The sequence below is a fragment of the Bombyx mori genome, chromosome 20 (assembly GCF_030269925.1).
Source record: "Bombyx mori chromosome 20, ASM3026992v2".
NCBI classification, from domain to species: Eukaryota; Metazoa; Arthropoda; class Insecta; order Lepidoptera; family Bombycidae; genus Bombyx; species Bombyx mori.
The window spans coordinates 7,329,598-7,357,204 of record NC_085126.1 but is presented as its reverse complement, the minus strand read 5'-3'; the positions used below and the strand labels follow the sequence as shown (position 1 = coordinate 7,357,204).

Genomic DNA, 27,607 nt, shown 5'->3' with positions numbered 1-27,607 from the left:
ATCTTGACGTAACTGAGATTCTTGGGGTCAATCTTTCGAGCGATGTTCAGTATTGGCGTTATTTGCAGGGTCAAGCCAAAATGGAATCTAAAATTTGGGAAGTCCTCAACATAGCTAAGCGGTCACCTAGAGCCAAGGCCTCTCACGAATCATTTGGAAGCTCCAGGACTACGGTGTGTACCGTATGGGGAGAGCTCTGAGGAATTTTTCGAGATGATTCACTGGAGTAGAATTCATCTTTTCCGGGAGGCCTTTTCTGCCACGTACCATCCGGCTCTGAATGAATTCCCCTACACAGGGTTTCCCGAGCGCTTTCACATGTTCTTCTTCAAACGAGACTTGCAGATAATACTCAACAGTAGGCCGCGATTTGGCTATTTTCCTGGCATTACTGACGTCCATGAGCGATGGGAACCACAAAAGCATTAGCAAAAAAAATCCCAAGAATTCACCATTTGAATGTGATAGTATGCTTGTCTGATTTGTCTACTTACTTCACTAGTTTTCCTCTTAATTATATTTTGAGCTCTGGCGAGTCTAAGATAACAGGCTTGATCACATGAGCTGACTATCCAAAAACTTCCCCAAGAAACAAATACCCATCACATCTGTTTCTGCCGCGATATAGTCATTGGTTCTGCTTCAGAGGTACTGGTGGTAGGACCTCTTGTGACACTGGTGGTAGGACCTCTTGTGAGTCCGCACGGGTAGGTACCACCGCCCCGCCTATTTCTGCCGTGAAGCAGTAATGCTTTTCGGTTTGAAGGGTGGGGCAGCCGTTATAACTATACTGAGACCTTAGAACTTATATCTCAAGGTGGGTGGCGCATTTACGTTGTAGATGTCTATGGGTTCCAGTAACCACTTAACACCAGGTGGGCTGTGAGCTCGTCCACTCGTCTAGGCAATAAAAAAAATGAGGTAGTAAAATCCAATAGAGACTTTAACCTCATATATGTAACTATTTTATTAGACGTGTAAAAAAACTGATTTTTTATTTTGCCCTTGGTAGGGCGGATTGATTGCGGGGAGGTACCGCTATTTTAATCTGTTTCTGCCTTCGATCAACAATAGTAACTAGATACACGGTCGGTGCAGAAAATCCGTCTCGTCAAATAACAGCTCACTTGAAATGTGAGCTGTTATTTTGTTTAGTTCACTTCAAACACAGCCAATGTCAACCCGTCTCACAATGCCGCAGTGTGTATTCAAAAGTTGCAAAAATAATGCCCGAAAAAGCAATTTAACGGCTGAAGTATCTTACTTTCGGTAAGTACATGAAGTATAAACTATATTTTATATATAAATATTTTTTTTCTAAAAATCATAATTGACAGTTCTCTATAAAATTGTAAAAAAAAATTTTTCAAAAATATATAAATAGTCCATTTGTTAACAAAATGTTTATAAACAAATGGATAAAAAATATATTTTTTTCAATTAAAAGATGTCTTTTATTGACGTAAAAACGAAAATATAATAATAAATAACGAAAAAAAATTTCTTTACAACATAATTGTGCTTTTTCTTTTTTGTTAACTTAAAAAAATTATTATTAACAAAATATTAACAATTTCATAACTTAAACGACGCAATCTTGTTTAATATATTTAATTTTATAAGAAGAGGTCCACGAAGCGAAATAATTTTAAGGTAATTATTTAAACATTTTTTTTAGTTTAGAAGGATGATGGAAATTGGAAAAAAATTTCTTAATTAACAATCGTCTAGAATATTGAAAAATATGTTTTTATAAAAAATTCCAACGGGAATAAATTTTTTAAAGTGTTTAGATTATGCAATAATTTTTTTAGATTTTTCAATTAACTTTAAGTACTTGAAAAAAATTTTTTTGAGTGACGTACTCGCTTTCGAGGCCGTGCGCGCAACCTAACAATGGCGCGCGGCGGGCTATTTTCAGCGTTAAATTAAAATCATAAATAATCGAGCTACAGTTGCGGGAGTTGGAACTTTTTTTTAATAAATTTCCTGCTCTTTAAGGATCTTTTTTTCAAATTTCGAAAATATTTATAGTTTACGGACAATAAGCAATAAACGAAACGCTATTTTTTGAAGGTGTTTAATTGTTAATAACTTTTGGAATTTTTTATGTGCTAATTCAATTTTTTAGCATAATGGTCTAGACATTATTCCGAATCGAATGAGCTAAACCACATAATTTTAGCAGTAGTATGTCGAATTAACACCATTTTTAACTTGTCGACTAGACTAATTAATAAATTATTTTAGTGTTCAACGCGACTCCCTTACCTCCTGTAGTAAACAGAAATCGAAATTTCAAGAAGCAAAAATAAATAAAACAAAACGATGTTAGTTCTCAGAGCAATAAAGGGAAAAAGTACTTTATGTGTTGCCATTTAAGGTTGATTTAACATTAAATGTTGTTTAACATATGTTTTTTTATTTGTAAGTGACAGGATTAATTTATTACTTTGCTCATTTTATGTGACGAATGATCGTATTAGATAATGTTTTGGAGATTTGTGACTTTATTACAAAGTACCATAGTTGTAATTAGTTTGAACTTAAAACTGTTTCAAAACTTTTTTCTCCGTTTGTTAGTAAACGAATGTAGCTATAGGTGTATATTCACGCGGACAGCTATTGCTTTAATTTTGTACGTGTCCCTTTATCTAGTTACTATTGATGATCGAAGGTTTCTGCCGTAAGTACATAATACCTTTTTTAAATGTAAGATAACTTGAGTGGATAGTCAAATCGCAAGGTGGCTGACAACACTCAAACGGTGACGTACCGGATACACGTTGATAATCTTTTAAATTATGTGTATTATCTATGGTTGACAGAGTGCTTGCATGTTGCAAACTTTTTGGCGGGAACGCGAAGAGCGAAGTTGTGTGATTTGTTTTAGTTTGTCTATTTAGTGTTTCTTCAGGTTTAAGTGTATTATAATAACGGTGGTTTATTAACTGCTTAGTATCTGTGAAAGTGCACAAATGTGGGAAAATGAAACAAAGCCGCTGGACGTAGCTACTCGGGATCCTCCAAAAAGTCCACTAAAAAAATCTCAGTAAAGGACCACCATTTTACTGAGATTATATTTCATCTCATTTCATTTCACTTCTATCATTTTTCATAAAACTAAGAATATAAATTGAAATAAGACATGACTTAAAGGTCCTAGTTACCAGGTCATAAAATCCCCTAAAAAAATATACTTATATTAGAAATCTCCATATTTATAAAGGAATTGCTGTTCGTAGTCTCGCTAAAACTCGAGAACGGCTGGACTGATTTGGCTAATTTTGGTCTTGAGTTATTTGTGGAAGTCCAGAGAAGGTTTAAAAGGTAGACAAATATGAAAATGCTCGGAATTAAATAAAAATAAAAATGTTGTTTTTCCTTTTTTTGTTTTAAGTTTATTTTATACAAAAGCTTAGGTCTTTTATTAATCGATTGAGGCACTACGAAGTCTGCCGGGTCAGCTAGTTATGAATAAAAGTCAATCAAATTCAGTTTTTTTTTTTAAACAGACGGTAGTTGCACAATATTTCAATGTCGACGAACAATTAAACTGTTGTTGTCATCCGCGACCACGTTAACAGTATTCGAAACGTCGGAAACAATATTTAAAAAAAACTTTTTTGGTTATCTGTATAATCGGTTTACGGACCATAGTTTTACGTGTAACGTTATAAAGAAACATGGATGCATACTTTTATGAATTGAATTGATTTATTATCACTGAATTATCATTATTTTGTATAATACAAAGAAGGAGTTGATTGAAAAATACATTTTTTTTCTATAAATTAACGCTTGGGCCGATCGTGCCTCTCTATCGCTTGTTTGGCGCTCTCGCTTGCACGCTCAGGCGGAACGTGACACTTTTTCGTTCGTGCAGCCGGTGTTCATCTATAAAATTTATAAGACGTTATCACGTCAAAAAGCGCAGGATTAAACCGTTAAAATAGTTCTAATTATGTCAGACTCATTTCCAAGCCTTCATTTTCAGCCGCCTGCAAGGTATCACGACATCAGCATCGTCGCGGCCTGGCTTAACCATATCCTTTTGCAACTCCACTATCATTCTTAGCATAAAATTGATTACTTGACTACAAGTTCCGTCTCGAAGTTTCTGGAAGTCTCTACGCGGAAGACTTTTGTTGTTTATCGTCACGGCTTGATGGGTTAAGGAAGCTAGTATTCTTTTTAGTATCTCAATTTTTTTATTGGCGGCCAGCGGGCGGAGCCTTATCACGAAACGAAGGAGGTATTCCACGAGCATCACATCTTCCTGAAAAAAAAAAAATACAACTATTACCTACCTATGAAGTTCCGTTTCTAGCTTTTTGCACAGACCATACCATTGATTTTACAGGATAAGTATATTCCTAAATAAATTCCGCCTTATAGGTATATACTAAACAATAAATTCGAAATATGTATTTATTTTTACGTAAATAAATTAGATAATATTGGAAAATTTATTTTATTTATTGAGGAGACCAATAGATTTGTTTGCTCTTTGAGCGTTTAGTACGCATAAATTTTAATGGCGTCGTAAGAAAGCGATTGCCATATTTAAAAAAAGAAGAAGAACCTACTAGGTATAATGACGGTGTTATTCACTTCACACTACATGTATTGCCAGCTCGTTTGTGATTGTTGTGACATAATAATAGAAAACTGTATTATTACCATTTGCATGGCCAAAACGCATGATTCAATATTACAGGCATGTCCGACTATGATCGAGAGGTCATCTTTGTCCAGTATCGGCTGCTTTAGACCTTCAAACCATTCAAACAGCAAACCTGTCAATATAAACGGGTCTTCCTGGAAACATTACATACACATTAATTAATATTGTATGTATACAGTGACCGCTCAGCCCCCTGAATTGGATCTTCTCAGTGGGTGCGATTCCGGTCCCGTTTGAGTCCCGAGAGCTCATCTACACGCTAGGGTAACGCTGACATAGTCAAGGCTATCAGCATAAGCAGTAAAAAAAGTGGTCGCTCTTTTAGATATAGGTATATCTATCCGTTTCTTCCACTAAATTATATTAGAGTTGTAACGTGCGGAACCGCACGCGCATGCGCCGGACGCTGCACAAAATTATTAATTTAAAACTATCTTACCTTGTTGTACCTTAAGATGTAACGATTAAATAAATGATTAACATTAAAGAGTTAGTTATAGGGGCTCCACGTGACAGCTTGATATATATATCTATCTCTTTCTTACACTAAATTATAATAAAGTTAGGGGCTCCACGTGAAAGTTAGATATATATATATATCCATCTCTTTCTTGCACTAAATCAAATTGAAGTCACGGGCTCCACGTGACAGTGTGAAGTCATGGGCTCCACGTGACAGTGTGGCGACGAAAATAGAGGAAGGAATATTCTTTGAAAAACCGATATAACCTGATCACCGTTCTCGTCGAACTCTTCGAATACGACAAAGAGTTTGAATTTAATATGATTTATTTAAAATATGTCATTTTATTGTGAGTGTCAAGAAATTTTCTTAATAAATAAATTATACATATATTTTTTTTACAATTCATTACGAAATAGCTTTCAAACGTATAAAAACAGCCAAGTTTTGCTTACACAAATTACCTCGTCATCAATCATCGCCATCGCCTCTCTTCTCTGGTTGATATCATTTCGAAGATGCCTCAAGCGTGTTTGCTTTTCTTGTGGAAGGTCGCTGTGGTCTGCAATGAACGCCTAAAAGAACAATAACAAAATCATTTATTCCCCCGAAACTAAATAACAGTTCGAACATTCAACAATTACTACAGTACCCAGCGATAAATAGTGCACATCGGTTTTTGGAAAGATATTTTTTAATTTTATTTTATAGCTTATATAGGTGGACGAGCTCACAGTCCACCTGGTGTTAAGTGGTTACTGGAGCCCATAGACATCTACAACGTAAATGCCGCCACCCATCTTTAGATATGGGTTCTAAGGTCTCAGTATAGTTACAACGGCTGCCCCACCCTTCAAACCGAAACGCATTACTGCTTCACGCTAGAAATAGGCAGGGCGGTGGTACCTACCAGCGCGGACTCACAAGAGGTCCTACTACCAGTAAATCGGCTAATTTGTACAGCGTTAATTTATTATTTACAGTTTTCGTTTCCGGTTTTCTCTTTAAAGTTTTCTATAGAAAAGAAAGACGGTAGTTAACACAATATTCAAAAGCCGAATAGAACCTTAGGTCGAAACCTCGATAGTAATTTGATGACAATAAAAAAAAAAACTCTAAATGAAGCCGTAATAGTACTTTTAAATATATCAGCGACCCGAGAAAACCTAAGATTTTAATATTTAAAATTATAAATACGTAGATTGTAGGTACGCAAACATAAAACAATCGCTATAAAGCAGTTTCCCGTAAATGAACAACGCGTGGATCGTCAGCTCGTTTCCTACCTCGTACACTTGTAGGGCAGGAAGACATCCGTTAGTAGAGCTGCCCGTGATCCTGCTCACGGACTCAAGGCTCCTCTCTATGTCCTCCTCCACCGGGTCGCGCCATTCGACCATTGGTAACATACCGTGTTCTGGTCAGCACAGTTTAAATAATTAAGCGAATTATTTGTTAATAGGATGAAGGATCATGAGTAGACTTAAAACGCCTGGTATTTTTTTCCTACCTAAACTAGTAGCCTAGGGGTTATGTCAGCGTAACCGGGCGAGTAGCTGAGCTCACGAGGTTCTAACCTGAGGACGTTGCTAGCACAAGCCCTAGTGAGAGCAGTGCTTCGCAGAATCTAGCACTGGATCGGAAACGCAACCCAGTGAGAAGATCCGGCGAGAAATTCAGTGGGCTGTGTCTGTGGGTTAATTTACTCGCCGAGCCCTTGGTCGTAAGCGACGGGTTCGACAACAACTGTGAATGATGCTTGAGGTACCTAAAAGCACTGATAGTGGATCGAGAGGATACGAATTGGAGTTCCGGTTGAATCCGGCTCAAGTCCCTTAAGCAGAAAATATCGGTTGAGTATATGTGCTCCACAAATCCCCTATCGTTGCATTATCTGATCTAAGTACACCAGGTTTATGCGCTCGGGCAGCTGTTAGAAAATCCCACCCCTTCTGGCTGAGCCTTTGCTCGCCCACCTGCCCTGGTGAAACTGGAAAGGCCTCCGGGCTAGCAGTAATCCTTCATTCATAAAAAAAACCAGGTTTATTATGTATTGAAAAAAAAAAGATATTTAATCAAACGTACGTATTGGTGTTTCATCGGGTGTGGTCGGATCGGGCGGCCTCTTCATTCTAAGTCTGTACACTAAGAACGATTTGTAGAACGCCCGGTTCTTCACCCTGAAGTCTAAGCCGGCGCTCTGATGGCACCCGCACAGTTTTAGCAAACGTTCACACAGGCAGTAAACTATCTGGAGATAGGTGAATTGTTTTAAGGCCTTATAGGTAGATGAGCATACGACCCACTTGATAGTGGTTAACGTCGCTTACGGACCTCAGCACTGCCAAGGACACAGCCAAGTTTTTACTAGTGGTAGGACCTCTCGTGAGTCGGCGCGGGTCGGTACCAGTAATGCGTTTCGGTTTGAAGCGTGGAGCAGCTTAGAACTTATATCTCAAGGTGGGTGGCGCATTTACGTTGTTGATGTCTATTGGCTCCAGTAACCACTTAACACCAGGTGGGCTGTGAGCTCGTCCACCCACCTAAGCAATAAATAAAATAAAAAGTAGTCGTCAACCAAAATGTTATACTTTTGTGTCATTTATTTTCGTCCCTCGCTTTTCCCTTAAATGTAGAGAGCTGTTTTTGTAATGCAATTGTAGTTTATTCCTCACGCAAAGAATATAAGTAAAGAATTTAAGTAAATTATTCATTGACAGAATTAATTACGAATTTAAAACCCGCCATTTTGCATTTTTATGCCGCGAAGCTAGTCACGCATTCGGAGTTGAAGGTTGGACAGGCGTTAATCAATTCAATTGAGAGTTCGACTTCATGTTTTGAGGGGAGCGGACGACTCATATCTAATATATAAAATTCTCGTGTCACAATGTTCGTTCCCATACTCCTCCGAAACCGCTTGACCGATTCTCATGAATTTTTTTATGCATATTCAGTAGGCCTGAGAATCGGCGACTATCTATTTTTCATACCCCTAAGTGATTAGGGTTGTCCACCCTTAACATATTTTTTTTTTATTTGGACAATTTTTTTTTGTTATAATGAGGTATCATGTGGTTGAATGAGGTTTTGTTATTTTTATTATATATTCCCTCATCGTTCACAGCACTACATACCTCTTTCACTCATTTACCACATCCTTACACATTTACAATAAGCTAGTTTTTTTTTCTACACTAGAAATTCCCTAGAAATCTTATATATGGCAAAAAAATGTTTGCCGGGTCAGCTAGTATACTTATAATATAGTACTAGCGACCCGCCCTCGCTTCGCTTCGGAAACTGTAATTTATTATTGATTTCTCCACTATTTAACGGATGTTATTATACATATAAAACTTCCTCTTCAATCACTCTATCTATTAAAAAAAACCGCATCAAAATTCGTTGCTTAAAGATTTAAGCATACATAAGGACAGACATATATAACGACAGAGAAAGCGACTTTGTTTTATACTATGTAGTGATGATCCTTAAATGACTTAATCCAGGGTGGTATTAATCAAATATGCCCACAAAATCACAACGTACTTCATCTTGTTGTACCTTTTGTTCGTGAAACTTCGAAAAAAGTTTCTGGCTTTCCATTCGAGTGCTTACTTGCTAACGGGACGATTGTTTAATTTTATAATAGGTCATTGTCATTCGCGGTCACTGGCAATGTCAAGGACACATTCAAGTTTTTCGCAGTACGATATAAAAAGGATGTTTTTATAAATGCTTTGTAGGTACGTAGTATCTTCTGATGATATGACCTTTTTTTTATTGCTTTTATTGCTCGTGTAGGCAGACGAGCGTACGGCCCAACTAATGGTGAGTGGTTACCGTCGCCCATGGACGTCAGCAATGCCAGGGGCAGAGCCAAGCGGCCGCCTACCGTTCTTCGTTTTTTTCTGCTAAATGAAGAGAATTGGAAATTGTAGTAGATCAGGTAGAAACTGAGATAATTAATTCAGGATGCATATGACAACTATAATGAAATGTCTAATAAAGTTGATTTGATTGTAAAATATTTGTGATTTTTCGCTTTGGCTTGCGATTACATCATACTACGAAAATCTCTCGCAATTGATATTCGTGTTTGTTCATATGTAATACGGATCAAATTGGTTTGGGTGTGCTACTGGAATTACTTATGGTACGTTATCGATAACACCATTGGATAAAGAGTACATCATATTAGAATGCAGATTGGCCCTTTCGGAAGCAACCGATTTAATCAATACCTTTGGCAATTCTTTGAAGACTCTCTCATCTAATCCGTGTAGTGTAGCTCTTTGGCGGTATAAATACTGACGCAGCGTGAACTCCTGTGTTTTCGGGTCCTTTGTGAGTTGTATGGGCTCTCTGAAATGCAAGATTATTCGGGAAATGATAACAAAACCTATCGTTTGCTCAAAAAGCTATTACCTTTATTATTGTTACCTATTTAGCGGTAGGCAGCGCCTTGGCTCTGCCCCTGGCATTGCTGAAGTCCATGGGCGACGGTAACCACTCACCATCAGGTGGGCCGTACGCTCGTCTGCCTACAACGGAAAAAAATAATGAGATTTTTATCTTCATAAAATATATGGCTATTAATGAAAATACCCTAATTTTTTTTCCTTTCGTCGTGGTTTCCTTAACATTATTTTTATCCATTATCGTTTTTTTAGATTTCTTGATGTCATAATAACTTAACTTTAGTATAATAAATATCCAGTTTGTGTTAATTGTGAAATGTACGAGTACCTATTAGGTATTAGATCCCCAGAAGGAATCCGTGATTCTGCCATTTAACTACCTGATTTGAAGGGTATTTTATGGTGTTACGCCTCATTGCGCGACTTATGTTCTGGTGTATCTGGATAGTGATAGCTACACAATACCAGATCCAATGCGAGTTCCTCTGTCATTCCGCAGCAGAATTTGGATGAATGGACAAAGTATATGTGGCATATAAACAAAACGAACCACTCAAACTTACTTCGAGCTAAAAACGACCGTTTGTGGTAGCAGATAATGCTCGAATTGCTGTACACACAATATCTGTCCTGATGTCTGAATCGATTTTGGTCTTCTCTTGCGCACCAAACGGATGGCATCGTTGGCGCGGATACGTAAAGCATAAACTAAGTAACACGCAATCAGGACTCCTGTTCTACCTAATCCTGGAATAAAGCAAAGATATAAATGAAGATTTGATTGTCTAATGACCAGAATGTTTTGGCCTAGATCTCTATTTAGTTTCAAGCGAGTTTGGTAAAGTGATTATTCGGAGAAAGTAGAAGTGGACCGATCACATATGCTGTTGCACTGACAATCGGTGGGGCACAAACATTTTTTTTATTGCTTAGATGGGTGAACGACACAGCCCACCTGGTTTAAAGTGGTTACTGGAACCCATAGACATCTACAACGTAAATGCGCCTTGAGATATAAGTTCTAAGATCTCAAGTTTAGTTACAACGGCTGCCTTACCCTTCAAACCGAAACGCATTACTGCTTCACGGCAGAATTAAGCAGGGCGGTGGGACCTACCTGGAAAGTCAGTTCTGGAGCCCATAGATATCGTTAATGCTACTGATTTAGAATTCAGAAACATCAATAGCATTATGTGACTATGTCTGTGTTTTTTTTTTTGGTACGAAGCGGTTAATGTAGCTAGATACCTAACATTAATGTCGCCACCGACCTTCAGACATGAGAAATAAGTCTCTATTGTATTCTATTAAGGTTATCGTAACCTAAAAAACAACTTAAAATAATGATTTGATGTACTACGTGATTTTTTTTTACAATTTGTTAACGAATGAATTCGATCACGGGAAGAACCCCTGTTCTTGAGTCATTATTGTTCAGGCAAGGTGTTGCGTTGTGAATAAGAGTGGACTGTATTATTAGTTTGATATTTTTATTTATCTATAAGTGACAAAATAAAGAATTTAAAATTAATGACTATAAGAAATAAGAAACAGATGTGTCGCCCATGACGGCTGGAAATGGAAAGGGTAAGGCGCATAGACCTATATAGTAGGGACACGACATATTGTTCTATACGTACAATTGCTTATATAAATAGCACCCATTTTGAAGGTACATACATAAACATATATCTATCTCGTTCTTACTCAGCACTTTAACTCGCAGGAAAACAATATAACAGTATTTCAGTGCGTACATAAAATGAAACATGAATATACGTAAATATCTCCGTCTCCGTCTAATGAGGCCGAAAATCCGCCATGTTTAGCGCGCCAAATGTCATTGTCACGTCAGTTCGGCCGTCTGTTTTGGGTTGTACATTATTTATTGACTTTGATATCGATTTAATATGATTGATTATATAAAATTTCATAATTTATCATGCTTAAAACATACAAAAATAATAATTAAAACGTATTTTATAGGATCTCAAGAAAGTCGATGCCCTAAAACTATTATCTATATGTATTTAAATTCATTATGGAGCCCTCATCCGAAAAATCCATTTTTCGGTCGGAATCTATTGATCATGACACTAATCATAAATACCACTTTAAAATATGTCATCAAAACATATTTAGACATTCTGTTTAGATATTTCGGGAAAAAGGCTACCGACAAAATCTCTTCGGAACCATTTAAATAAAATAGTTTTATTCCGCAGTGAGTAAAACACTATTGTAAATTTGTTAAATATTTAATAATTAAGTGATTTTAGAGAGGAAGTCACAAGGAATGACGTTTGTAATTAATGAATAAATGTTCTGTAGGTGTTTTTTTTTTCACGCGGTCCCTTGATAAGTTTAAAATTTGAATCACTCTCAAGCGAAAGTGATTCAAATGGTGCGGCGCACCTTCCTTGGGGTGCGCTGCGGTAGTATGTTACGGACTTTAGAGTCAGCAAAACAATTAAAATAGATTGTAATAGTCTAAGAAAAACACGTACTCAAAATACGATAACATTTAGCATGCTAGTAATGGGCTGATGGCTTTGAACTACGCCATATCATTATGTTTTGCGACAAACGACAACATTATAAAATCAGTGTAGCAACTTTTAAAAATCATCATATCGTTTACTTGGCAAATTCGAAGGACGAACTTGTCTTAGATTTCACCCATCTAAATCATATCATATTTGCACATAACAATATACCTACTTACTTCCCATTAAAGTATAAATTCTACAAATAAATAATACTCAACAATATTTAAAATAAAATGAGCCAAGAACGTTTATCGATAAAACCTGATAACATTGAAATCTTTTGTACAGCACTAAAGCCGCCATGTTTTGTGGCCAGATGACGTCACAGTGGCACGAAATTTTGGTTGACGTTTCATTTCCATAGGTTTCCTACTTCATTGGTAAGGCGTCATAGCGGACGTCGCTCGTTGACACCTTTGACGTTCCGAATTCAAACACAAGGCTTTGCGTAAATAATTCCCATAGAGTCTTTGTTGTGATAAACCTTGTTTTTTATTACATTTTTTTCATTAAGTACATTTTTTTAAGACAACTTTTTACCAATATTTCCATCATACTGCTAATACATCTATCTATACAAATAAATAAAATAGAAATGTCTGTTTGTAATATTAAAATGACCGCTTTTTAATACATGCTTAAGAATGTATACAATGTATAATGCGTTTCAATGAAGAAAGTGCATGGACCTGCGCCATATTGTGACGTCATAGCTGTCAAATCGAAAAACTATGTTGCGGGCACAACTAGTTTAAAATATTTATGACATACTGCCAAATGAAGCGCAATAAAAAAGGTAAAAAAACAAATGAAATGTCAAAAATGTAATTTCCTTTGCAGCATTGATTTTTAAAACTACAGAAAACATTATGAATTCTATATTAATGAATGTTAATGAAAATAATTTTCTGCCTCTCTTTGTCTATTTCTATCATTCTACGACGCATTCTGTCAATAAAACACTCTTGTTCCACAATTCTTCCGCAATTTTATCGTCATTTGCTATTGCCGCCATATTCGCTTGCTTGCAGTCCACGAAATATTTCCCAGTTACTCCCTCTAATTCTTCAGCGACGCAAAGGTGCAGCGTTGTTTGAGCTCCTTCTATAGCATCCTTGAATACCACTGATATTATAGCTGATACTATTTTTTGCTGCCATATTTTCAATCTTTTGAAGATATCGGTGTTCACAACACCAGGGTGTAAAGCGTTCGCCGTAATTCCAACAGGGAGTCGCTTCGCCAGGGCTCTCGTCCAGAGAACCTGGCACAGTTTACTATTGGCGTACCTCTTCAAGTAGCTATCTGTTACAGGGCAATGCACATTATCTATGTTAAGCTCACCGAAGTTGTGTGCATACGAGGATACGTTCACGATTCTGCTAGGTTTCGATTTGATCAATTTGTCTAGTAGCAGATTTGTCAAGAGATAAGGACCGAAATAGTTAATCTGCATCACTAAATCTATTCCGTCTTCGCTTAATTTCCTTTTCAGACCAGCGCAACCGGCATTGTTCACTAAAATATCCAAACGTTTGTATGTTTTATTGAAATTTTCAGCGAACTTCCGAATGTTCTTAAATTTAGCGAGATCCAAATTCATGTACTTGATATTATCGTTGCCCGTTGTATTTACAATATCTTCGATAGCTTCTAAAGCTTTATCTTCATTTCTAGAAGCTATTATCACAGTAGCTCCTCTTGCAGCTAAATCTCGGGCTGTTTCCAGTCCTATGCCAGAATTCCCGCCGGTAACCAAAGCGATCTTTCCGTTTAGTTTGGCTTTCGATTTGCAAACACCCTTGATTGGTTCGATAAATAGTCGATATCCGATTATAGCAAGAATAAGGAACAATAATAAATACGCGAATGAATATAATACGAAATTAAAGACGACACAGAGTAAGGCTAACACAAACATGTTTGCGATGTCAGTGATTTTAAAACAATGATTTAAAATGTAATTTACTGAATTATATTATGATAATAGAGACTGAGTCTGTTCACGGGTCGGATGTTAACTTTTTGAATATTCATTATATATTTTTTGTGCGTTACGGATTTTTTTTATATGAAATCAATTCAAAATGTGTGTTTGTTACCCGAATACACGGCGCATGGAGTTCGTCGAGAACTACCTAGCAAGTCTTGTAATATCGTAAAATTGGAAACGAATACAGGTGTACCAGAAATAAATTTCTTTTTCGTGTTGTCCGGTAAATAATTTTATGGCCAGCCTGATTTCTGCCAAAAATGCCGCCGACCACCTCGGGGCATGAGGTGTATGTCACCATTGTAGTATAACGGCCGTCTGGTGTAGTGGTAAGTGACATGGTCACTATACAAGGGGGTCGCGGGTTCGAATCACGCCAACGGAAGATATTTGTATGATAAATATAAAATGTCTTTTCTAGAGCTATGGATGTTTAATAAATATATGTATGTGTATAATAAAAATCTTTCATTTATTTCCGTTATCTGATACCTGTAACACAGTTCTTTACGAACTTAGCACGGGATCACTTAACGTGGCGGGATTGGTAGTAAATATTTAATATTTATTTATTTAAAACAGCTGCCTCACCTTTCGAACCTAAACATATTACTGTCACACGGCATAAAATAGATGAGGTGGTCGTATTTACCGGACTCACAAGACGCCCTACCGCCAGTGTTGCGTTATGGTAATTAAGCGTGGACTGTATTTTTTGTATGATATATTTATTGAAACTTTATATTACATATTAACGATTTCATATAAGAAAACTATATATTTATGAGTTGCTTTTGGTGGCTGGATTTGAGAAGGGTTTTATGTCATGTCATGACCGATGTCGCTCGCTGATATTTTTACGTTCATAAACTGAAAAACTACTACACTAATAGACTACACTAATATACTACACTAATAGACTACATTAATAGACTACATTAATAGACTACACTAATAGACTACACTAATCGACTTACTGGTGGTAGGACCTCTTGTGAATCCGCGCGGGTAGGTACCACCACTCCGCCTATATCTGCCGTGAAGCAGTAATGCGTTTCGGTTTGAAGGGTGGGGCACCCGTTGTAACTATACTTGAGACCTTAGAACTTATATCTCAAGGTGGGTGGCGCATTTACGTTGTAGATAGGCTCCAGTAAAAACTTAACACCAGGTGGGCTGTGAGCTCGTCCACCCATCTAAGCAATAAATAAATAATAATAATAAAACTTTATGCCATCAGCTCGTATTTTATTAACAAAAAATAAAAGTTGAATATCTTTGAGAGATTTAAACCTACCTGCATGACAGTGTATCGCAACTTTTCCTTCTTGCAGCGCAAAAGACAGGACTTTAGCCATATCCAGGAGTCCGCTCAGACTAGCCTCCCCGTAGTCGGGCCACGCGAAATTATAGTAGTATACTATGAAACGATAACATATAATTTAATTCGTGTCTATCAGAACAGAATTGGGTGAGGAATTTTAGCGAAGAGGATGAATAATCAGTTAAGATTCTGACGCATACTTACTTTTTTATAACGCCATCTTGTTGTGTCTTTAAAGCGGTTAGTTGCCCCCAATTAAGAAAAATAGTATTATTATACGCCAATAGAAGTCGGGAAGAATCATAAAGTTGGTTATCGATAAAGTTGATTATTGAAAACACGGATAAAACAACATTTTCTGAAAATAAATCGTAGCTAGAGCGATTTAATTTTATCGCCCCCGAAATCCCCTGTATACTAAATTTTATGAAAATCGTTGGGGCCGTTTCCGAGATTCAGATTATATATATACAAGAATTGCTCGTTTAAAGGTAGGTATAAGATTTAATAGAAGTTAGAGATAGCTGAATTTCTATTTAATTTGCAACTCTATAGCACACACAATCCTTACTCATAGCCTGGTTCGCTCTAGCTGTGTTCTCGTCTAACTCCTGATCTTCTTCTTTTTCTCCACCTTATCCCACTAGGTGGGGTCGGCACAGATATTTTTTCTCTTCCATTCTCTTTTATCCGCCGTCATCTCAACACTCACTCCTCTCTCTCTCATATCATCATTCACACACTCCATCCTTGTCTTCTTCGGTCGACCTCTTCCCTCTCCACCTTGCACTGCCATTTCCATACATCTCCTAGTCACATGCATCTTCTCTCTACGCATCACATGTCCATACCACTTCAACCGCCTGCTCTTTAATTTATTGATTACCGAGGCTACTTTCACGCTTCCTCTGATATATAACTTCTGATCTAGTTATTAAAATACTCACTGTCATTAGCCATGAATATGGTAGGGTCGTAGGTGAACCCGGAACTCGTAAGCGGAGGTCCGCAGCTGGCATGTTCCCCCGGGATCTGGAGGTTTATCACTGTGCGAATACCCCAACTGCGGAAACGTAAAATTTATTAAATTTTTTGGGCAAACTTCAGCGTTGATAATTGTACCACTGATCTAAAATCCCGACAAATTTCCCGTTAGGAGTTAAGAGTGTTGTTGTTCTGTTCTATTACGCTTATTCCTGGTACTCGTAATTCCTCAATTTCAATTGTTTAATTGATAGCTTTTTTTTTCCAATGGCTTATTGTTAACTTTTTATTTTTTCATTTTTTATTGCTCACAGCCCACCTGGTGTTAAGTGGTTACTGGAGCCTACAGAGATCTACAATTTAAATGCGCCGCCCACCTTGTAAGGTCTCAGTATAGTTACATCAGCTGCCCCACCCTTCAAACCGAAACGCATTACCGCTTCACGGCTGAAATAGGTAGGGTCACAAGAAGTCCGACCACCAATAATAAGCTCTCATTATAAACGGGTTTAAGATTGAAGTTATATGCCACACGAATTCGCAGTAATTTTAATATAAAAATATCGCACGTTGGGTTTTAAAACTTTCAGATGTGATATCGTCTTCTTATAATTAATGCAAAATAATAGGTACTAGAGGTCCCGCAGTAGTCGAAATTCCACTATACTTAAATTAATTGGAATTGTAAGTTTGTACAGTATTATGATTGTATTTTATACTTCTATAATCACAAATTTCGCCAAGACTACACTATAAAAATATTATCAAAGACAAACAATATTTAATCTCAATTTGACAACAGACATCAATAACAAAAGTTTGACAATAAATAGTAAGCATGCGTGTGTGCGTCAAATGCATGGTATGTAGTGTGTGTAATGTTTTCTTTATTGATTTTATGTATCTTTTATGCATTATTTAAAAAAAATATTAGCATTGTGCACTTCTTCTCTATATTCTCTATAAGTGTGGAAAATTTCATACTCCTCCGTCCGCGCAATTTTCGTAAAAAGGGATACAAAGTTTTTGCTTCACGTATTAATATATAGATTTCGGTTTTTATTTGTATTGTCTAGATAGAAACTTACCTATGGAACTGTTGTATAATATTCCTGGCGGCAATAGCGGCCGTACTGGGTCGTGCCATCGCCAATATGTCGTCTGTAACCCTGCGGATGAGTCAAATGTTCCATTATATCTATACATATAAATACAATTGGAGTGTCTGTTTGTAATATTGAAATAACCGCTTTTTACTACACGCATATGAATATAACGGTACATACACCAAAATAACATTTTTTACAATTTTTGTCTGGTTGTCTGGCTAATCTCTGAAACGTCTGGACCGATTTTGACAAGACTTTGACTGATAGGTAGCTGATGATATAAGGAGTATCTTAGGCTACTTTTTTTAGACTAGCTTCACCCCGCGGCGTCACCCGCGGTACGACAATAACCGCGGGTAACATCGCGGGACTCAGCTATTCAATAATAAAATTTAATGTTTCCGAAGCGAAACGAAACCAAATAAAACGCAACCTTAATTAAGCGAAATGGCCTTCACTGCTCTAAATATAACTTCATTATGTGTAAGACTATAAATATTTAATAAGTAGCAATAAAACCAACGCGACATGTCTACAGATGGTAAGGAAGGTAATTTAAAACAACTGCAACGTAATTAGTTGTAGTACGAATGTAGGTAGGTACGTGTGGAATAGCAAAAAGTATATTATTAATTAGCATAAATAATCCATTACTGGGGGAAGTCACGCTAACATTGAGAATTTACTATTTCAATCGTAACGTATAAGGGTTATTTTAGTTTTTTTTTTTAATCTAGACCGGTAAATCAGCTCACGACCCACTAGGTGATAAGTGGGTACTGGAAATGAAAAACTATGATGGCTTTGCCGTTATATGGGTAGGTGACGAATCTTGCATATTTAAGCGGTGGGATAGATGCTAATGAATACAATGCGGTGGCTAAGGTAACTTCTTAATACTAAGCTGGTCGTTATGTAGAGAAACAAATAGAAAGAAGACGTCGTGGCCTAACGGATAAGACATCCGGTGCACTCGTGTTGAGCGATGCACCGATGTTCGAATCTCAGGCGGGTACCAATTTTTCTAATGAAATACGTACTCAACAAATGTTCACGATTGACTTCCACGGTGAAGGAATAACATCGTGTAATAAAAATCAAACCCGCAAAATTATAATTTGCGTAATTACTGGTGGTAGGGCCTCTTGTGAGTCCGCGCGGGTGGGTACCATCGCCCTGCCTATTTCTGCCGTGAAGCAGTAATGCGTTCCGGTTTGAAGGGTGGGGCAGCCGTTGTAACTATACTGAGACCTTAGAACTTATATCTCAAGGTGGGTGGCGCATTTACGTTGTGGATGTCTATGGGCTTCAGTGACCACTTAACACCAGGTGGGCTGTGAGCTCATCCACCCATCTAAGCAATAAAAAATAAAAATAAAAGAAGTTTTTGCAAGATACCAACGACATATTTTTTTTCTACCTATTCTAGTAACCTTGAGGGTCTATGCCAGATTCGCAGAACGAGTAAGTGACACGCAGCTCAAACCTGAGGACATTGCAAAAACTAACCCTAGCAAGAGCAGTGTTTCGCACCACCGGATCGGAAACGCGACGCACTGAGAAGATCTCACAAGAACTCAGTGGACTGTGTCTGTGGATTAATTTACTCGCCGAGCCCTTCGTTGCAAGCGACAGGTCCGACGAGAACCATGACCGGTCCTTGAAGTACCTAAAAGCACCGTTAGTTTATCGGGAGGATCCGAAATGACGTGCGGCACGCAACCGCACTCCTTGAGAGCAAGCAAAGCTGTTCATCACACAATGTTTGCCCGATTTTTGAAACGAATCCACGACCATCAGCGCAACAGTCAAGGTCGCTAAAAGCTGCCCCACCGAGTCAGTCAGATGGTGAGGATTAATTTGACACTTTATTATTTCCACTAGCGGCCCGCTCCGGCTCCGCTCGGGTCTTTAACAAAAATTTCAACGACAATTGACTTTGTTTTATTTTTTAAGTAAAATAACACTTATTACGGCATAACTATAATAGTTAGACATATGCTGTTGCGACACTTTTCGTAAATAATAATGTGTTCTACAAAGTCGTAGTTACATTATTTTATTCTATCATCAATAGTTTTCGCAGGGCACGCGATGTAAAGAATATTTTAGGTAATTTTTTTACACCTTTGGTTACATTATTGGAGTTTTAGTAAGAATCCCTATTTTTTTTCAAATAAGATTAGCCTTTGTCACTCGGGAATAGTGTAGCTTTCAAACAGTGAAAGAATTTTTCAAATCGGTTCAGTAGTTTCGGAGCCTATTCAATACAAATAAACAAACAAATATTTCCTCTATATAATATTAGTATAGATTAAAGACTCACCAGCTAGAGTATATTCCTTGTATCGCCGCATTTCTCTGCTGTGGTAACTCGTACTGGCATCTCGACCCCCCGCAGAACAGTGCGCATTGTAATGCTGATGGTGTACTGGTGCGCAAACGTTCTCCAAGCGAGCTGTACAGAGCTGCCGGGGGGTGATTGATCCTTCTGCGGGATTCACGACTCCTGCGACCAGAGACAGAGACGTTTGAACTCTTATAAATAGACCCCTGGAGTGGCTCAAGGATTAGATTGAAGTCCTCGTGGCCCGAAGGATATGTAGAAGTCGGACCCGAAAAGAAACTGGGTTTTTACTGGTGGTAGGACCTCTTGTGAGTCTGCGCGTTTAGGTGCCACCGCCCCGCCTATTTCTGCCGTGAAGCAGTAATGCGTTTCGGCTTGAAGGGCGGGGCAGCCGTTGCAACTATACTTGAGACCTTAGAACTTATATCTCAAGGTGGGTGGCGCATTTACGTTGAAGATGTCTATGGGCTCCAGTAACCACTTAACACCAGGTCGGCGATGAGTTTGTCCAACCATCAATTCAATAAAATAAATAAAAAGTCGATTTGCGTAATTACTATTAGGATAGGTAGCACGTGTTGTCTGCAAGGGTAGGTATCAACCACCGTCTTGCTGATTCCCTGCCACCAGTCGAGAGTGCAGCCATGCTTTTCGTTTTGAAAGTTGTGGTAGTGTTTGAGTGTTAAGGGTTCCGATATCTATGAGCTCCGGTAGAAAAACTGGTAATAAAAATGAGAGATTTTAAATATCTCTCGCGAAAACCTGAGACAATCTATACTATAAATCTACAGTGGTTTTCACGGATGTTCCGTTATAACTACTGAACCATGCATCCGATTGACTTGAAGCATGGTATCCATGTAGAAAATACATGTAATTAATGGATAGGCTAATATTTATATGAGTGTTGGACTCCGTACACCAGTTGCGGGGGCGTTAATGATAAGAATCGTTGTGGGGGCGCTAATGATCAAAAACGCTAAATTTAAAACATCAGACTTTATCAACTTATTATTGATTAGTTGTACTCGCCCGCTTCGCTGGGCATTCAAAATGAACATTATTAATTATTGTCAATATTATAGCTTCTTTTTAAAAAAAAAAAACTTCCCTTTCCCATCTTAAATCAAGCGACGCGGGCGGGTACATCTAGTATTATATATATACAGTGTTTTAGATACATAAGACTATAAAGCATTTAAGTATTTTCTCTTATGATTATCACGCGATTTTCTTCTTAATTTTGTTTATCATCATCATCAGCCCATAGGCATCCATTGCTGCACATAAGCTTGTTATCCTTATCAGGGAAGCTGTGAGTATTTGTATATAATAGCTAGTAACGAAATAATTTTAGTAAAACAATTTTTTTTATTGCTTAGATGGTTGGGTGAGCTCACAGCCCACCTGGTGTTAAGTGGTTACTGGAGCCCATGGACATCTACAACGTAAATGCGCCACCCACCTTGAGATATAAGTTCTAAGGTCTCAGTATAGTTACAACGGCTGCCCCACCCTTCTAACCGAAACGCATTACTGCTTCACGGCAGAAATAGGCAGGGTGGTGGTACCTACCCGCGCGGACTCACAAGAGGTCCTACCACCAGTAAGTATTATTTAATATTTAAATAATTTTATAATAGTAAAACAAATCTTGAAGGGTCAATGCCAATTGGTCGTTGTGCGATCATTGAGCGAACAATTGTTGTAAATTATTAACTTGTTTTTTTATCAATTCAAGACGTTTACCTTAACCCTTATAATATAAAGTACCTACAAATCATTAGCGCCTCCGATCAACATTTTATTAATCGAAGATTAGCGTGTCATTATTTATAATTTATCAAATCAATATTTATTTAAGATTCAAGACAGATTGGTTCATAACTCGATTACTGACCTGTCTAAGAAATGAAATCTTCTATAATTCAGTAAATCGATGCTTGAGTGACGCCGGTTCTTGTTGAAAATCACTTTGGACATGATCCATTTAATACAGTACGACTTTGATGATAGATTGTTGATATTTCTTGAAAACGCGGGACAGTTGGCGTAATGGGTTTTTTCAGCTTCAATTATTTAAAAAAAAAATAATAGATTCTCGTAAGATATTTAAAAAAACAAAATGTGTGCAATTCACACGTGGTAGAAGTGAAACCTTCCAAAATTAAAATACAATTATCCTAAACGTCTTAAGTATATGTAAAATTTTGTCATTAGTAAATAATTGTAAGGTAGCGCCCTCTGTGAATTGATATTTTAATTTCACGTATAATCCTAAATTAAAATTCACTACAAGAGTTTTCATACACACGTTAGTATTAAAAATCTCACAGATGGCGCTGTATTAAATAGTATGTATATTTCTGTCTCATTCTTTGCTGGCTTCATCCTACACATTTTTGTATTTGTGTCTCTTACCTGTCGTTTTTTCCGTTGCATCCGGTTTGAAATCACAACGATTCTGAAGAAGTTTTCACTTCAAAAACAATCATTAAATGTTTCCTAGTTTGTTTTTTCCGTATACAAAATTCTAGTGAATAAATATTTTATATTAAATGTATTTTATATATATAGTACGGAAATCATGATAAATAATGGATACGTTAATAAATAATGCAAGCAGTGTTTATGTATAAGTGGCATAAAACATTTGTTCTGTTGAAAAACAAGTAGACAATTTAGCGGTTCGCCGTATGCAATAATAACTCATTATTTAAAATTAGGTACTATTAAAACGCGATGGCATTTAAGATTTAAATCAATTTAAAAGAAATGGGCAATATAGTAAAAAAAACGATTAAAAATTCGAAAGCATTGCGTTTTTTTTTTATATTGAATTGAAATTAGTACTTAACCCTTTTAGTGATGAGCTTATTTTCACATAGCTGCATAAATTGCTAAAGGATTTTTGAAAAACAGTACCTTAACAAACTTAAAAAAAATTATGCTAAATTCACAACAATAATAAAATCATTTTAAATGTATTCACGCATCTGCAATTCTGAGGATGTCGATCCTTGAAATTATTGTAACTGTATTTTGTTATTGGTATTATTATGTTGGTATTATTGTGTAAATTTTCACGACCAAATAGAATCGAGCTGTGTGTGACGCGATGACGCTAAAAACGTGTGCGGCTGCTATTGACTAAGAATATTGTTCTCTGATCCTACTATCCTATAAAACTGTACGATTGCTAATTCAGAAACACACACGCTAACTGGTATCTCAAAAAATAAACATCTTTTAGTATCACCGAAAACAGTCTTCAAATCTAAAATAAAATAATAATTCAATTATGGCTTAACTATTGCCGCTACAAATGGTTCTTTATAAATGTTATTGACTTATTAAAAACGTTACACATACTGTTATGCGGGGTCTCCCGATTAGGTATTTACTGGTGGCAGGACCTCTTGTGAGTCCGCGCTGGTAGGTACCACCGCCCTGCCTATTTCTGCCGTGAAGCGGTAATGCGTTTCGGTCTGAAAGGTAGGGCAGCCGTTGTAACTACATATACTGAGATCTTAGAACTTTTATCTCAAGGTGGGTGGCGCATTTACGTTGTAGATGTCTATGGGTTCTAGTAATCACTTTACACCAGGTGGGCTGTGAGCTCGTCCACCCATCTAAACAATAAAAAAAAAAAAGAATTTTGGAAAAGAGATTTCACTTTTATTAGTTCAATTACACAAACAATTAACTTTAGAAATTAGCAGAAAGGAGATATTGTCTAAGACCGCTCCCGATGGGTGACTAAATACGACTGAGTGACTCTCGGTCGGTAGCTATTACCAAGAGATTTCCTACTATGCTTACTCAGCATCAGTGGTTATTAAAAAGGATGTAAAATCACTTTAACTAACATGGGGAGTCTGTAACATGTATGCTAATTAGACACGTCCGTACATTTTGATGCTTAATAAGTGTATTCAAACTGCGCAAATAGTCGGTATTCCGATGCTCCGCACTCTTTAGGCATTACGAGGATTTATCCACAGTTCACGCCCAAAAGGTTAATTCTGACAAAAGACCGACTTTTAATACTACCTAATCTAAGCGCACAAAATATTAATCACTTATTGATAAAGGTCACTGCTAATTTTGATGTAAATAGTAAATTCAAATAATTTGCCCTAAAAGCTACAGTTTTTTATCATATACTTATTGTGAATTCACTCTCCGTTGTCACTCGAACATTTATGTAAGTAATATCTCGCAAAGACACCAGAGTTTCTTGTCGATTGTTTTTAGTGGTAATTAGTTTTTACTGGTGGTAGGACCTCTTGAGAGTCCACGCGGGTAGGTACCACCACCCTACTTATTTCTGCCGTGAAGCAGTAATGCGTTTCGGTTTGAAGGGTGGGGCAGCCGTTGTAACTATACTCGAGACCTTCGAACTTATATCTCAAGGTGGGGCGCATTTACGTTGTAGATGTCTATGGGCTCCGGTAACCACTTAACACCAGGTGGGCTGTGAGCTCGTCCACACAACTAAGCAACAAAAAAAAAAAAAAAGGCATTTCCGATCACTGGTAAAGTCATAACGATTTAAAAACACCTATGAAGGTCTATGGAAAGTGTCTGGTAAAAGGAAGAGAGGCCGCCCCAGAACAACTTGGCGTCGCTCGGTGGAGCAGGAGCTAGGGTTCTTGGGCATGACGTGGGAGGACCTAGAACAGACTGCCCAAGACCGATACAAATGGAAAATTTTGATTCGAGCCCTACACCCCAGCAGAGGGTAATAGGAAAGCATGATGATGAAGGTCTATTTGAATGAAAAAACATTCGGATTGCGAATTAATTTTATGTTGTGTCTATATAAGACATCGATTCTTCTAACCTGAAACGAGATTTATCTACTAACAAAAAGCCTTTTACCTATGCTGATAGCCTTGAGAGGCTATTTCAGCTTCACACTAACGTGTAGGTGAGCTCACGGGGCTCAAACCGGAGTGGTGCTAACACTGACCCTAGCAAGAGCAGTGCTTCGCAGAATCTACCACCGGATCGGAAACGCGACCCACTGAGAAGATCCGACGAGAAACTCAGTGAGCTGTATCTGTGGGAAACGCAAATTGAAAATATCACTCAGCTTTAAGCACAAATATGTACATACATACTCGTCATTTTATTAATATAGATTCAATTTTTTTTAATACGCAATCTTGTACTAAAACAAAGGACATTCATCCCGAAGTGATGTTTCAAATAAATATTTTTTCGATCGTTTCAAATTTAACCTCTATACTAAACAAGTAGGTAGCATAGAGGCTTTATGTATGTACATACGTTTGCCGATGTGACACGCACTACATTAACCGTCGTTCCGAATGTCGATAAAAAAGCACAGAAATTTCAAAGCAAGAGGTTCATGATTTTAAATTGACGCTCAAAACATTTGAACGTAAATATTCTCGCGTATCCGTACGCGTATCAATCACTAATCCCGTCCAAACTTAGCTGAAATAAGCCCTAAAGCTACCACCGAATAGGGCGGTGAAAAAACACTATTACGCTTAATAATATGATCGTATGGTGTCCCATTGAACTGTTATTTCTGAACTACCCTTATTGTCTGAGACACGTCGAGGTTATAATTCCAAACGGTCTTTGTCCGAGTACGCATACGGTCTGCATAAACATAACGAAATCGTATTTAATTAATCGTTGTAATTATTTTTATTGTGATCGTATTTTTTATTTTATCTTCCTAATATTGAGCGATTAAATAAAGGTAAACATAATCTATACTTATAAGCGACTTTAAAAAAATGCAGTTTCCCAATTCGTCTGTTTTTATGCGTGCCACCTCATAACTTTTTTCTATGTAAACAAAAATTTTGATTCTTCTTTATTTGAAAACTAGAGCTTCTTTCTGTCTTATTTTAACAAGATCTGACTAGTACCTAGTACCTAGTAGTGTACCTATTTCTAATTAACTTCGACTCAATTGATCATGTTCTAACATCAGATTGACAGATAAAAAGTATCGCTCGTATTTTCTAAGGCCTATCCCACTTTTTTATAGCGGTAAACGGGACTGCATTACGACAGAGAAATGGGAACGACATCTGCTTGTCCATGCCCGTTCACAATTCGTTCTAGTATAACGCAAATTTATTACTTTTCTTTGCTACACGGTGTTGTTCGTTCATCATCGAGTCATCACCACCATCATCATCAACACTGTCCACTGCTGAACATAGGTCTCTCCAACTGATGTCCAGTGCGGCCGGTCCAATGCCACCTGTATTCAACATGGCCCAGCGATTCTCACCAGGTCGTCGATCCATCTGGTAGGTGCCTACCCAAACTGCGCTTGCCAGTACGTAGCCTCCATTCGATGATCTTTCTGCCCTTTTCATCGAAGTCGTTGGTCATATTTTCGTCATTAATTGAAACCAAAGCCTATTATTATTACGTGATTTGCCAATTAAACTTCGATAGTTTTTGAATCTTGCTATTGCATCCAGAAATTTTTAGCACGTGGGTGGTAAGATGTTCGCGGTCAATAAAAAGTTTGAATTTTTTTGTTGACCGTCTTAAACGTAATTAGTGTGATGGAGTTTCAACGACATTGTCCACAAACATTATTATACTTAATGCGCCAGAGAAACATACTAATGTTTTTAAATAAAACATTCAGGCGATTCCTTTCAAAATTAGTGAAATATAGATTTGTATCTTTGAAACTCAAAAAGTGTGGTTATGAATGAGTTTATTGTTTGCTTCTCATTCGTGACGTAACTCGTACAGTTATAACAGTTTTTCTATATGAGTCGTCTATTATCAAAGGTGGCAATCTGTGCATTTGGACACAAAAATGTTATTGATATGTCAATACAGATTGATTTGAATATAATCTTCTCCTTCAAAGAATACGGTTCAAAACCTGCATTAAATAAAGTATTAACTTAACCTGTTATTTATCTAAGATGTCGTTCAGAAGAGTTTTGTGACTGCCAATGGAATACAAAGTCAATAATTCGTTTTTCTGATTTACCAATAATTGTCCAAAAGTCACATTGTCGGCTTTGATAATAGTCGACTCACATGCCGATAGCTTATTTGATCGGCTGTTTAGATGAATCCGTAAATAATTATCAGTTCGTATCCTAGGTTTGATAAGATTACTATGTTTCTATTGCTTCAGCAAAGCATTGCTCTTGCTAGGGCCAGTATTAGCAATTCTATTTCGGGTTGAGTACTTGTACTTGTTGAACGTCAAATGAACTACCATCATCATCATCATCATCATCAGCCTTTATCTGCCCACTGCTGGACATAGGCCTTCCCCAATGCCTTCCACATAATGCGGTCCTCCGCCTTCCGCATCCAACGACTTCCCGCCGTGCGCACTAAGTCGTCAAAGAACTACCGCCAATTCACAAAAAACTAGCCTCCATCCTCCTGAGAAGAATTGGCAAGAAACTCAGCGGGCATGTCTTTTTTTCTTTTTTTTAATATTAGATATAAATGTTTTTATATATTAGATTTTTCTTTTTTAGCTCACTCTATTCGCGTGAATTTTAAATAGCCTCTTAGGCTACCAACGATTAGATAGGAAATAAAACAGTTTTAAAATAAAACCGGCATAGTGTATGCAGTTTTGAAAAGTTTGTCATCGTTTTTATTATTTATGCACAAAAGACTCTTGGCGTTTGAAGAAATTTAATGTAGTTCTTTGAGACAAACAGTGCTATTTCATTCGGCGCCCGTAA

General features: G+C 37.3%; 2 protein-coding genes across 9 annotated transcripts in view; both read right to left on the bottom strand.

The window, feature by feature from the left end:
* Positions 1 to 3,695: 3,695 nt before the first annotated feature.
* The window catches only part of LOC101744892 (protein tyrosine phosphatase domain-containing protein 1), a 36,944-nt gene continuing 13,032 nt past the window's right edge, over positions 3,696 to 27,607 (bottom strand). For 7 of the 8 annotated variants that reach the window (XM_062674380.1, XM_038018163.2, XM_062674382.1 and 4 more), the window contains 11 exons: positions 19,860 to 20,042; positions 17,513 to 17,593; positions 16,388 to 16,503; positions 15,414 to 15,536; positions 10,138 to 10,321; positions 9,398 to 9,518; positions 7,236 to 7,401; positions 6,437 to 6,567; positions 5,615 to 5,725; positions 4,684 to 4,821; positions 3,696 to 4,279 (listed from right to left, as the gene is read on the bottom strand). In XM_062674380.1, coding sequence (XP_062530364.1) covers positions 3,974 to 4,279; positions 4,684 to 4,821; positions 5,615 to 5,725; positions 6,437 to 6,567; positions 7,236 to 7,401; positions 9,398 to 9,518; positions 10,138 to 10,321; positions 15,414 to 15,536; positions 16,388 to 16,503; positions 17,513 to 17,593; positions 19,860 to 20,042 — 1,660 coding nt within the window. In that variant the 3' untranslated portion in view covers positions 3,696 to 3,973. Of the gene's footprint in view, positions 4,280 to 4,683; positions 4,822 to 5,614; positions 5,726 to 6,436; positions 6,568 to 7,235; positions 7,402 to 9,397; positions 9,519 to 10,137; positions 10,322 to 15,413; positions 15,537 to 16,387; positions 16,504 to 17,512; positions 17,594 to 19,859; positions 20,043 to 21,780; positions 21,950 to 27,607 lie in introns of all 8 variants that reach the window. The other variant, XM_062674381.1, reaches the window with a different exon arrangement.
* LOC105841510 (retinol dehydrogenase 12) lies at positions 12,608 to 14,563 on the bottom strand. Its single transcript, XM_038018166.2, has one exon. The coding sequence runs from the start codon at positions 14,042 to 14,044 to the stop codon at positions 13,055 to 13,057; it is 990 nt and encodes a 329-aa protein (XP_037874094.1). The 5' UTR covers positions 14,045 to 14,563; the 3' UTR covers positions 12,608 to 13,054.

What these genes read in the sequence shown, in the direction of transcription:
- LOC105841510 (XM_038018166.2), bottom strand. Translation starts at nt 14,044, where the DNA reads ATGTTTGTGTTAGCCTTACTCTGTGTCGTCTTTAATTTCGTATTATAT.